The sequence below is a fragment of the Alexandromys fortis genome, unplaced genomic scaffold (assembly GCF_014885135.2).
Source record: "Alexandromys fortis isolate MF-2015 unplaced genomic scaffold, M_Fortis_MF-2015_v1.1 scaffold_197, whole genome shotgun sequence".
Lineage (NCBI taxonomy): Eukaryota > Metazoa > Chordata > Mammalia > Rodentia > Cricetidae > Alexandromys > Alexandromys fortis.
The window spans coordinates 744,422-757,792 of NW_026068072.1; the positions used below are offsets into that span (position 1 = coordinate 744,422).

The following is a 13,371-nucleotide window of genomic DNA, read 5'->3' on the forward strand; positions in this document are numbered from 1 at the left end:
TTTCCATTTAGGGACTCCCCCTCCCCCTCGAATCTGAAAGAAGTTGGAATTTCACCCATTCTCTTCATTTGGCTTTTAAACTCCTATAAGATTTTCCTGGGATTTGTGAGTCGCTTCTGACTCTGGAGAACTGTGGGTCTCAGCCTGCCTACATCAGCGCTAATGGGAACTTTGTGTGTTGTGTGTGTGTGTTTTCCCCCTCTAAGGAGATGATAGAGAGTGACATTCCTCCCAAAACGTCAGGAATGATCAGAAGCTCGGGGCTCAGCCACCACCGCTCTCCGCAGGAATACAGGTGAGCTGCAGCGTCTGTGTGGTTGCTGAGGCGCCTGCTGCCTGGATGCTAGGAAGTCTTCATTCACTTCAGAGAGCCTCTCTGCAGTTGTGGGTCCCCTCTAAGGGGAAGATCTCGCCTGGGCTAGACCGTGGGCAGCCTGGTGACAGCAGCTGCTTCCCACCCAGTGACCCCAGCAGGGCGTCTAGGAACCGTACCCTCAAAAGTGCCCTGGGAAAACTGGCTTCCACCCTCCGTGGGTGTTAGGAGGTTGTAGGTCAGAACTCATGAGTTCTTAACCAGCCTGTGTGACCTTTAGCAAGCCCAGTGCCCCCTCTGTTTTCTCCTCCTGTAAAGAAATGACGCTGTTGAGGTAGATGAGCACAGGATCTCTTTTGAGCTCTGGATCAACTAGATGGGAAGTGACACCCGAGTAAGGTTTTCAAAACAGAACCAAGGTTCAGGTGAGGGCGGGGGAGCCTAATGGGCCTTGTCCCTTTGTGGGAAAGGCATCGGAGGTTCAGTCAAAAACCAAACCAAAACAAAACCTCCTTTACCGATGAGAGAACTGAGGCCCAGAGAGGAGCTCAGTAAGTGTGCACAGCCATTGGTAGGGAGGGAGGGAGGGAGGGAGGGAGGGAGGGAGGGAGGGAGGGGAAGGAATGGCCAAGGTCCTCTGTGAGCCTGTCTTCCCTGGGATGGAGTAGCCTGACCTGGTTCCCAGCGTGCCTTGGTGGAGGAGTGGGGCCAGGATGAGGGCTGCCCTGGGAGGACAGGCTGTCACCTCAGATCAACCCTGTTTACCCAGGGGCTGTAGGGCCCTGGGCTCACTGTGGCACCAGCAGGCCTATTGAGGCAGCAAGCAGCCTCCAATTAGAAGGCTACTTCTGGACACAAAAGAGGCCAAAGATTCAAATGGGTGCGTTTATCTTTGTGGTGTATGTGTGTGTGCGTGTGCATGTGTGTGTGTGTGTGTGTGTGTGTGTGTGTGTGTAGCACCTGGCCCAGGTGCATAGGCAGTTCCTGTACGCACCATTCCCAGCCTCTGCTGAGCCCTCCACTCAGGTGAGGAAACTGAGGCTGGCATCACACAGCCTATGTCACTGGCTTCCTACTTGGTATTAGAGGTTAATAATCATGGGTGGTGGGGGGGGGGGTGTCTGAGCATCTTTGGCTTGGGTAAACCCAGCTTCTCTGGCACTTTCTAAACCTCAGTTTCTTCTTCTGTAAAATGACAATAAATGGCACCCACAGCGTGGGGTTGCTATAGCAACCGACCAGTCATCTCTGGCTTGGCCACTTGCCAGTGGTATGATGCTTTTGGGTCACATCACCTTTGGGCCCTCATTGGCTTAATACAATGGGCAGTAAAACTACTATAAAGTTAACAGATACCCACAGGCCTGGCACATACTTAGACAGGTCCACCACTGCCCTCCAAGGGGGAAAACCTGCGAGCCTAATTCTCCCCAGGGCTGGATGGAAGAGCTCAAAGGCATGGACTCTGATTCCCGCTGCATAGAGTCCAGAAAGGTCAGGAAAGGGGGTAGGACGGAGACTGTTAGTCAGGCACATGCCAGTCCCTGGGCCTGCTGCTGCTGAATCCCATGTCTTAGATCCTTGTCTTTAAAGTGAGCAGGACTGGGTGTCAGTGAGAAGGCTCAGTAGATAAAGGCACTCGTGGTGCAAGCTAGTGAACCAAGTTCTACGGAAGCCATGGAAAAGGTGGGAAGAGATAGCTGACTCCACAAAATGGTCCTCCGATCCCCACGCAGTGCCCTGATAGGAATGTTCCCCCAAATAATAAAAAATAAATAAATAAATAAAAATTAGGCTGCCACAAGGATTAACGACAAAGCTTGCAGAGCTGGGTTGTTTAACTAGTTGTTACTGCTGCTTCCAACATGGCCACACTGGACTGTATGGGCGTCAGAACCACAGAGGGCCTGTGGGGAGTGTGGAGATTGAATCTCTGAATTGGGACACACGCGTGTCACCTAACAGAGGCTCCCCTGAGGCTCGGGCTATACGTCCAGACCAGTGAAACCCAAAAACTGCCTACAGCCCTGTGCACTGGCCTATTCTAAAGCCAGGAGAAGACAGAGAGCTCCCACGGAGGGGCTGGCAGGCGTGGCCTGCTCACTGACCAGCTGGCAGCAGGGACTAGAAGCAGGTGCGGTTCTGTCCCAGCCCAGCACAGCCTTCCCACCTGCGTCCATGCACACTCTTCCCACCTGCAGCCACGCACACTTTTGCATTGGACACTAAGACATCCAGACAGCAGAACAGGCAACCTTCACTGCAACTGTGGAGGCCTCTGCCTCGGGCCATCACCTCTTCTGCAGCAGATCACAGCATACATGATGATCAGCTGTCCCCAAACCATCCTGCGAGGGTAGCATTCCTGTGCCAGCCTAGTAAGAGAATGAATCCAGGGATTAGTCAGGGTAAATGCTTTAGCAAGATGACATAAAAGTGACAGGCCTAGTGGGGACTCAAGCCTGAAGTTTCCACATACCCCACAATCATTGTTCCCCTAGTCCCACTCTCCCTGGTAAAGAATACATTACCTCACCGCTGTGTGACCCCCCCCCTCCAGACACTTTATTACTACCCTCTCTGATCCTCTTTGTGAAATAGAACCTCTGAGAACCAATCAGCAGGCCGCTGGGTGTGTGGGGGTGCCTGCTGCAGGCTGGCAAGGGGGTGGTGAGCCAGCCTGGGATAGGACTTCCTCCTGGCATGGGATTTGTGTTGCTCTGCACGGGGAGTCTGCTTCCAACAGCTCCCATTTTCTCTCTGAATAACAGCACAGGAGAAGTCTGTGGGCTTCTCATTTGCACTCCTACGTCTCCAGGGACTGCTCTGAGGATTGGATCGCAAGGCTGTGAATCCACTCACCTCTGGGGCCCTGTGCAGGCCACAAGCAACTGCCTGGTGCTCCATCCCCCTGGGGCTAGTTTAGCCGTTATAACTATCAATGGCCACATTCCCGTAGGGCGTGGCTGGCTGCAGCCAACGGCCCACTTCTGGGCCAGCTGTCAGGGGTCTGTGGCAAGGCCTGGAAGCCAGCAGTCTCTAGTTCCTATTCCTAGTAGTTGACACCAGAGCAGCCAGAGTGCAGCTCTGTCTCTGAGCCTTGAGCATCACTACCTGGGGGGCGGGGGGGTGTCCACTCCCAGAGTGCTGAATTCTTAAGTACCTCCTGGGTACTAGGTGCTAGGTGCTTTCTCAGTCCCAGCAAACACACTCCTCACGTTATCCTTGCAGGGATGATCCTGGCTCCACCGCCAACTACAGACAAGAAAACGGGGTGGCAGCCCTTGCCCACAGGCTTATATTTGGGGAGAGGAAGAAGGGAAAAAATCCTGAGAGTTGCCTCAACTTTTGGAACTTAGCTCAGAGAACCCAGACGTTCCCTCCACAAAGTCGGAGATGAACAAGGAAGATGCACTGGTGTATCCTAGGCTCACACCCACTCACTCTACCCCAAGGAGAGCCCTTGCCCTGATCATTGACTTCCCAAAATGTCAGGGTCTGCCCTAAAAAAGGAAGTGATCTAGGAAGGGAAGTGCCCCTACACACACATGCACGCGCACGCGCGCGCACACACACACACGCACATACACGCACACATGCATGCATGCGCACACACTGGTTTTCTTCAGTGGGGAGAGGATGGCTAGTTCAGAGTTGACTGGATGGATGGGTGAGCAGACAAATACAGCATAGTGATAAGCCACTGTTCAAGAGCCCCTCGTGCGCTGTGTGTGCCCTGTGTGTGTGTGCTGTGTGTCCCCTGTGTGTGCGCTGTGTCCCCTGTGTGTGCGCTGTGTATGCCCTGTGTGTGAGCTGTGTATGCCCTGTGTGTGCGCTGTGTATGCCCTGTGTGTGCGCTGTGTATGCCCTGTGTGTGCGCTGTGTATGCCCTGTGTGTGCGCTGTATATGCCCTGTGTGTGTGCTGTGTGTCCCCTGTGTGTGCGCTGTGTATGCCCTGTGTGTGCGCTGTGTATGCCCTGTGTGTGTGCTGTGTGTCCTTTGTGCGCTGTGTGTGTGCTGTGCGTGCTCTGTGTGTGCGCTGTGTGTGCCCTGTGTGTCCCCTGTGTATGCCCTGTGTGTCCCCTGTATGTGCGCTGTGTGTCCCCTGTGCGTGCACTGTGTGTGCAGGTGGAGCACTGAAACACCCACCAGCCGTAACCTCTGGGTAGACTTGCAGGGGCACTAGCATCTCATCATCTTTACATGTTCCATCCTCAAGGTCAGTATACGAATAGCAGCCCAGCTACTGTATAGACAAAGGAGAGAAGTAGCCTTGCTGGGACCCAGTCATGCTACCCCCCAAAATGCACATATATGTGCATGTATACACGCAGGGGCACAACATCCGCCTCTCTCCTCAGATCACATGATACCACAGTCTGCCCTCTCCTGTCTTTCAGGGAAAAGTTAAATAGCATTTAACTTTTTTTTTTCTGTAAACCGTCTGAAAGCTATTACAAAGGATATGCAAGCTGGGTAAACACAGTCCTCAGAAGCTTAATCCTGGAGACAAGAACAGTTTGTGTAACAGTTTCTCGCCAGCCATGCCCAGGAGGGTGGGGACCAGGCTGTAAGATCAAGATGAACTGTTGCCATGGGGATACCTGGGTCTGTCACCCTGCTTGGCTCTAAGAGAGTAGGAGCTGAATGTCTGGAAAGAGGGGTGCGTTTACGTTGAGTGTCTACTGTGTGCAGAGACTTCTCCTGGGCTCTGTGACTCTTCCTATAGAGAAGACAAAATCTCTTGCTTCAGTAGTGGGGGCTCCTGGGGGCTACTTGCACCCAGTAGGAAGCTCAGCTCCCGTCTTAGCCTTCCCAGTCCTCTAGACCGTCAGGGTCCCCAGAAACCTGTGTGGTGCTTGCCTCAGCTGGGGACCTAGCAGGGCTCAAGAGAACAGAGGTTTGTAGACAACTACGGGACTAACTCTTTAGGTTTCAGAAACATGGGTGCTGACAGGGAGGTCAGGTCACACAGAGACAGCAAGGAGAGGCGCACCCTATGAGTGAGCAAAAGGCAGGGCCCCAAAGAAAACAAGCAGTCTTTGGAGGCGGGGGCAGTGACATCCACCCCACCCAGGGACTCACAGTGTCCCTCAGGGCCCATCACACTACTCCTGGGTAAGAATGAGGTCACCCAGTCAGCCAGAGGGTGACTCAGCTCCCCTGGACAAGGTGTTTGGGAGTCACCCCCATTATTCAGATGTGCAAACTGAGGCTTGGAAGGTTCAGAAGTACCATGACTTCACCCAACAGGAAGGGTGAGGCCAGGACTTCATCCAGAGCCTTTCAGTCACAGAGACAGAGACTCAAAAGAGGAGAGTGGGGGAGGGGCACCGGTGAGAAAAGCTGGTCTTAGGAGTTTTCTTCTCTGCACCCCTGAAGCTGGAAGGCATGTGGGCATCAGGGACAAGGTGACCCCAGGGTTTTTCCTCACTGAGAGTCAGACTTGCAAAGCCCCACGGCCAGGCCAGGTTTTCGCTGCCTTCTTCATATTCTCACATGCCATCTTTGTCCGGCAGAGGGAAGAGTTACATGGAGCGAGGTCATAGCTGCTTGCTCTCAGTCTGAATGCTCTCTCAGGAGAGATTCCAAACCGCCTCTCCGCCATCCTTCCAAACCAGCTCTGTGGGTCTGAGGTGTCGAAGTTCTCATCCACACCCCTTTACAGTTCAGAAAACCACAGTTAAGGAATAAGTGCTCTCCTGAGGGCTGGTGGCAGGAAGCCAGAGGTAGTTCCCAAAGCCAGGAGTCCTGCACCCATATTTACACTCTATGAAGCACCGGGAGGAAGCGAGGCTGGGCATGGGTGCCTTCTGGATGGGGACATAGAGGCGTTGGTGAGGAAGAAGTTTGGGGACTCTGTGCATGTGAAGAGGGTTCCCCCGACGTGTTCCTCGACTGGACACTGAGGACAGTCTATTCCTTTGTCTTCCCATGCATCAATCAGTTCCTGGTCCCTGTGTGCTGCTGAGAGGAGGGGACAGGGCTGGGAGCTAGCAGGCTTCTGCCACAGTGCTCCCCTTCAAGGGACTGCGGCAGGGTTGGCCAGGCCGACCAGCGCTGGCACACTTAGACATTCTGGCTGGGGGTTGGGGGAAAGAGGGAGCAGATGGCCTTTTACATGCCTGAGGCAACATCCCAGACCCCTAAAATGAATAGCAGACCCCCAAGGATGGAGAACAGGGCCAGCTTGTGCCAAAAGGTGGCTGCATACTGTCTCATTTGGTGAAGAAGAAAAGGTGGCTGCATACTGTCTCATTTGGTGAAGATGGAGAGGTGGCTGCATACTGTCTCATTTGGTGAAGATGGAGAGGTGGCTGCATACTGTCTCATTTGGTGAAGCAGAAAAGCACTGCAGAAACCGGATTTCAGTCTTTGTCGCCTCAGTTGCATGCAAAGAGACTTTTACTGTGCTAGCCTCAGTTTCCCCGTTTGTACAGTAAGGTGTTCTTCTATCTGTGCCCCTCCTGGTACTCAGAGACAAGGAATTGATGGGGCAGAGGGCACCTCTAGCAGAGCCAGATTCTGTTGTCACTCTCGTGCCTTTCTTGGGGTCAGTGACCTGGGCTCAGCCTGTTTCTACCAGTCCTGTGGGTACATAAAGCCTGCATTGACTACACACGGAAGGGGGAGGGTCCGGGTCCTTAGTGAGCCCCAGGAGGGCTAGGGTAGACAGCTGAGGAACAGTGGGGAACACCCAGGGCAGCCGTCAACAGAGCTGAGGCATGGATGGGGTGACGTCTGCAGAAAGAGGAAGACTCATCCAAGAGGAGCCAGGAGCCCTAATGATCCTGCCCAGGCCTGGCTGAGACTGGGACCATGGTGTGGCTGTCCCTTCCTGGACCACTTTAGAGCTCAGTGAGGGGCCTGTGTGCGACATCCAGGTGAAATACCCAGAAGGCAGTTAGGATGGTAGGATAGTCTCCAGAACCGAGGAAAAGAAAGAGCCGGCCCTCGGAGAACAGCAAAGGCAGAAAAGCAGAGTCCAGGCTGTTTGGGTGGCAGCTGGGCACACTGTGGACAAAATACAGGGAACTTGGGACCACCTCCGGGACAGCACCAACCCCGCCCATCACCTGTTCTGCTGCGGTGAGGCACCTGTGAGATTGTCTGTCAGTCTTCACTCCATGGGAGACAGCTCAGGACCCAAGGACAAACAGCCCAGGGACTCAGTTTCTCCATATGTAAAATGGGGACAGCACGGGGTCCGCCTTTAAGGGCATCTCAGTAAATGGAAGAGGTTAGTGGCATTGGTTGGGTTGTGTGTTTTCTGGCTCTGAGCAGGGGTATTCTTAACTGTGATGCTGATGTTGGTGTTAATGGCCCCGAGAGAAACTGTGCTCCTGTTGGGAACCAGTGTCACACAGGCTTGACTGGGGACAGCTGTCTGTGATTTACGGAGTAAAGCCAAGACTCAGAGAGGTTAAAGAGAGTGATTTAAAGGAAACCAGGATTAAAATCCCGAGCTTGAGCCTCTGCTGCTGTGCATACCGCTTCCTGGATTCACTCCTGGCAGGTTCCTGGAGCCTGGCAGGGTTTCCCACCTTGTGAGAGCAGACAACAGGGCACCTCTCCACCCCCAGTCCTAAACAGAGCAACACAGGCAATCGGGAAGGAATGGGGCTCTCACAGCCTTCCCGGGGAAGCTGGCTGGCTGTGGGGTGAGGACAAGAGTGGGGTCAACCCCTCCCCTTCACGCCATAGTCTCTGAGGGCCTAGGGGACAGATGGCATGGCCCAGGCCAGGGCCAGGACTGCCAGTCAGATAGATGAATTATGAGCAGGTCGAAGTGGTGGCAGGCAGAAACCACAGAAACAATAGCACTGAGACCCAGAACAATGGGGGCCACGTGCCACAGGGCAACAGTCGTTTGTGGCACAATGGGCCACCAGGGGACGGCAGCCGGGCCAACTGTTGCCGCTGACATGGACCAGCTAGTTCTCAAATGATTTCTAGGCCCTGTTTTTCTACGAGGCAGCCAATGGCCGAGGTAGCCGATAGTCACCTGATAGTGGCTTCGTGGGCTGATGGCCCAGGCCTAAGACAACTGAGCAGTGGCAGCTATGGCAACACTAACCGTGGCTCTAAAACACAAGAGAGCAGAGATGGGAAGAGAGGGAGAGGCCGGTAGGGACCCCCACAGGTGCAGGAGGAACCTAGAGGCTGTGGTTCCAGGGCACAAGTCCCCTCTTACTCCGCTCTTCCCGAGCCCCTGTCTCACTCTGGTCTGAACTCGAGAGTGGGCTGGAGGCTGTAGTCCCTTGGCGACAGGGCAGACAACTCCTGGCACTGATGAAATGTGGGCATCACAGGACAGAGTACTCAAGGTGCCACCACAAAACTGTTGGCCACACGGCACCTGGGACTTCAGGGATCCCAGAGTCCTCCCCTTGTTGGATTCCTGCCCAGCGCAGCATCTTTGGCAGAGAATATCTGTACCTCATGGATGTATTTGTCAGCCTGCTGAGGAAAGAGCCCTGGCTGCAGGCTGTGCCGTGCTGAGTGGCCTTGACCAAGTGATTCGTTGTACTGAACCTCGGTTTTCCATATGGAAGAGAGGGCACAGTATGCACATACCTTATCCAAGCGTTTGGGACCAGAAGTGTTTAAATTTCAATTTGACGGTTTGGGGAGTGTTGAGGTATTCACAGTGAGTGAGCCATCTTTGCAGAGGGGCCAGAGACTGAAGATGGAATTTCCAGGTGTCTGTGTGTCTTACATGGCTGGCATGAGGGAATTTATATTCACTGTTTTCATGGTACCCACATTTGGATGGTGACCCCTCAAATGAGCCAGGTTGCGGAGTTTTCCACTGTGGCATCGTGGAGGTGCTCAGTAAGTTCTGGATTTGAGGTTTTGGTTTTTGGAACAGGCTCCTGCCTCCCATGGGTGATGATGGCCTCCCCGGGGACCTTCAGTCGCTGTCCTGGCTCACAGCCGTGGACGTGCCTCGACTGCAGCAGATGGCAAGCGGACGGGTAGACCTGGGCAGCCCCGGTGCGCCACATCCACACCCAGGTAGGCTCAAACAGGGTAGGTGGCCCTGGCCACCAGCCCGCGGAGGGCTAGAGGCCCCCGGCGCTCTGATCTCTCTGGTCACATCTGTAACATGGAAGCAGGTCCACATGTCCTTAGTGATATGCGAAGCCCCAGAGAAGACACATGGGGCATCTCAGACCCTTCACACTGCCAGCAAACTCGGGGTGGGCCAAGCACAAGCCAAGGCCTGTCCTGGCAGGTGTTAAAGTGGGGGTTAGATTTTCTGAAGGTTGTAAGAAAATGAAGATGACTGGCCAGGTGGCTGGTGAGGCCTTTGCTGTCTGACCCTTTAGAAAACAAGTCTACTGTCTTCTGTTGTAGAAGATTCTGAGAGAATCTTGGCACCTAGTAGGGGTTCCGAAAATGACAGGAAGTTGTAACCAAAGGAAGTGGATAGAAGACAGCATTGATGAGAACGATGTCAGAGAAGCCACTGCCTCCTAAGAACAGGGCAGAGGTGGTCATCAGTGTCCGGCAGGACGGCTCCTCATGAGGAAGGGCAGAGGTGGACAACAGTGTCCGGCAGGATGGCTCCTCATGAGAACAGGGCAGAGGTGGACAACAGTGTCCGGCAGGATGGCTCCTCATGAGAACAGGGCAGAGGTGGCCATCAGTGTCCGGCAGGACGACTCCTCATGAGGAAGGGCAGAGGTGGCCATCAGTGTCCATCAGGACGACTCCTCAGGCACATTTTTCTTGAACAATGTATACAGCTAATGTTATGTCTTCCCATAAGGACCAGGAAATATTTACTTTTAAGACAAGGTCTCCCTGGGCTGGAGAGATGGCTCAGAGGTTAAGAGCATTGCCTGCTCTTCCAAAGGTCCTGAGTTCAATTCCTAGCAACCACATGGTGGCTCACAACCATCCGTAATGGGGTCTGGTGCCCTCTTCTGGCCTGCAGGCTTACACACAGACAAAATATTGTATGCATAATAAATAAATAAAATATTTAAAAAAAAAGACAAGGTCTCCCTAATACCCCAGGCTGGCTATGAACTCCAGATCCTCCTGCCTCAACTTCCCAAGTGCTGGAATTACAGGCGTGCTCTGCCATACCTTTGCTGGAAATAGATTATTTTAGACTTTTTAATTCCTAAAGTATAAGTCAAAGCTATTCAGTACTGATGTCAACAGTACTGAATGTCACCCCAGCCACAGACTATATGTAAACAAATGGGTGTGTGCCAATAAAACTTTATAGACAAATCAGGCTATGGGCCAGGTTCAGCCTGCTGGTCAGTTTCCTAGCTCTATTATAGAACTCCAGAAGACAGCTATGCAGCATTGGGGTGTGCCTGCCCCTCCAATCAGCTTCCTCATCTTCAGGGAATGTGAACAAAACTATTCTTACAGGAGCCAATGGTCCATATCGGAGACATCTTAAAGCTGTTGGGGTTTGGTACATGGTAAAATAAGCCAGAACCTAGTAGCCTCTTACAGGTCACTTTTACTTGATTAGAGCCAGTGCAATGAGAATCTGTGATGGATTAATAATGTCTGCCACAGGCCCAGCCCTGGAAGCAGATGCACATCTGTTATTCTTGTCCTAATCTTTGGCAGACTAGCAGGGCTTCAGGGAAGAAGAAGGAGACAAAAGTATTTATATCTAAATCTAGAGTTCTCAAGGAGCATGAAACTTTTGAGGAGATGAACAATAAATTGGTATTTTAGCTCACAAAGGACAGGAACCAATGTAGTCTATCATCATTGTCACTATTGGCTTATGTTAATCGGGATTTTATCATGTGCCTAATCACGCGCTAAGCGCTTGGTAGGCAGCATCTCACTTAACCATACAACTTTGTAAATAGATAAGGGGTCAGCAGAAATGAGGACACTGAGGCTGGCCAGATTACACAGGGTATAGGAACCCCACTACTAACTACCACATTCCAGAAAAGTGATTTGGAAGCACTTGCTGTGTGCCCGGTGATGGGGTGGAGGGTGGCCCCCATCCCGCACTGTGGCCACCATTTCCAGCTTCTCTGTACCTTCCCCCTACAGGTGCCTTGGCTGGGGCGGCAGACCTGAATGTGGGTGCAACCCCACGTCCCCAGCTCCGCGGCCAAACTGCCATGGCCCCCAGAGGCATGCTGGGTTTGGGCCCCATAGGCGGCCACAGAGCTAGCGTAAGTATCACCACATGGCTGGGAAAGAGGGGGGGGGGGGTGACTGTCGCTCCCTGATCTTCTGTGTCCTCTCCAGGCTGAGCAGATGAACCAGTTCCCCATAGGAGGCCGGTCATCGTCAGGCCTACAGGAAGTGCCACACCTGTATTCTCCTGCCACCCAACTCCAGTTCCCTCTGCCCCTGGGGTCCCAGCAGGTACCACAGGCTCAGAGACAAGACTCACTCTCTGAACCTCCGCTTACACCTTGGGCTCCCACGGATAAGGCTCCCTCCATGCCTAGGCTGTTGCACCATTCATGCCTTGCTGGAGACATAGGGGCATCTTCTGTGTTTAAACCCTGCTGTTAGAAACTGGGCTGGGGTTGGTGACTAGGCTCTGTATTGTCTCCCCATGTTTTCTCTCTGCTGCCTGGCCCCGCCCCTTCCGGTGAAGTGCCCGCCTGCAGGTCTCTACAGCTCTCCATTCGCGGCGCGATCTTCCTACCCACAAGCCCACATGGCAGTACATACACCTCAGGAGCCTCACCCCAAACACTACCCCAAACCCATCTACTCCTACAGGTGAGGTCTGACTACCCAGAGGGAGGGCACAACGCCTGCCATTGGGGCATCTTAGGCAGATAGGAAAGGTGACCTGACTCCCAAGGGAACTCCCAGGCGGGACCCCACTCTTGGGAGGGACTGCCATGTGGCCAACTGACCCCGCATCAGACTCTCTGGTTCTCCATCCTCACAGGCTGTATGGCTTGGCCTGTCTGAGCCTGTTTCAAAAAAGTCATTCACAGAAATGGGCGTGTGTATCTTGGGGTTCCGCGGTGGGGTGGGGGAGGAAGCATCTTGGGTGACGTCTATGGGAGTGGGGTCAAAAGGCCAGAGTAATTTTCAGCTCACTGCAGTGACTGAGTTGGGAGACGGGTCAGGAAGGGATGGGTGCAGGCCCAGGAGTGCGGAGGGGTTGGCACCAGCAGAGGGGACCTAGGCTGTCACCTGAGGCCTGTTTGTGGCCCCATCTCTGGTCCCAGCTGTCTGATTGCCATGGCCTTGAAGAGCAGCAAGACCGGCAGCCTGCCCGTGAGTGAGATCTACAGCTTCATGAAGGAGCACTTCCCCTACTTCAAGGTGAGGGCTCTGACCAGGGTGGGGTAGGGCTGGTGCCGCCTGCCTCCCCCTCTGGGCCTCTGCACTGAACTCAACCACACTCTGAGCCCTACAGCTCTGCCATGCCTGATAGGAGGGACTCCTCAGGCCTACCGCGTACCCATGTGTCCCCACAGACGGCCCCTGATGGCTGGAAGAATTCAGTAAGGCACAACCTGTCACTGAACAAATGCTTCGAGAAGGTGGAAACCAAATCCAGTGGCTCGTCACGCAAGGGCTGCCTGTGGGCCCTGAACCTGGCACGCATCGACAAGATGGAGGAGGAGATGCACAAATGGAAGAGGAAGGACCTTGCGGCCATCCACCGCAGCATGGCCAACCCGGGTGAGCCCCGCCCACTGCTCACAGCCTCCCAGGGCTCCCTGACCCATCTAAAAGCTGAGAACCATGAAATCTGTTGAATCCGCCATCCCTAGTTTCTCACTCCACAGTTCTAGGATGGTATCGGAATGGATGTTTGAAATAATCAGGGGGCTGGAGAACGGCCGGGTGGCTAAGAGCAGTTCTCGGTTTTACAAAGGATGAAAGTTGGGTTCTTAGCACCCACACTGGGCCGTTCACAACTGTCTGTAGCTCCAGATAAAGGGTACTGGCATTTTTTTTTTCTGGCCTCTGCTGGGACCCATACACATGTGGGAGAGAGAGAGAGAGAGTGAGAGAGAGACAGAGAGAGAGAGAGAGAGAGAGAGAGAGAGAGAGAGAGAGAGAGAGAGAGGGGAGGGGGGGA

The 13,371-nt window shown here is 53.7% G+C and overlaps 1 protein-coding gene across 2 annotated transcripts in view; it reads left to right on the forward strand.

Annotated features, from left to right (window-relative positions):
• The first annotated feature begins 206 nt into the window (after window positions 1–206).
• Window positions 207–13,371, forward strand: part of Foxn4 (forkhead box N4) — a 15,893-nt gene continuing 2,728 nt past the window's right edge. The window contains exons 1-7 of one of the 2 annotated variants that reach the window (XM_050121175.1): window positions 207–295; window positions 9,187–9,332; window positions 11,361–11,485; window positions 11,562–11,681; window positions 11,920–12,047; window positions 12,509–12,605; window positions 12,761–12,968. In XM_050121175.1, the coding sequence (XP_049977132.1) occupies window positions 210–295; window positions 9,187–9,332; window positions 11,361–11,485; window positions 11,562–11,681; window positions 11,920–12,047; window positions 12,509–12,605; window positions 12,761–12,968 (910 nt within the window). In that variant the 5' untranslated portion in view covers window positions 207–209. The remainder of the gene's footprint in view (window positions 296–9,186; window positions 9,333–11,360; window positions 11,486–11,561; window positions 11,682–11,919; window positions 12,048–12,508; window positions 12,606–12,760; window positions 12,969–13,371) is intronic. The other variant, XM_050121176.1, reaches the window with a different exon arrangement.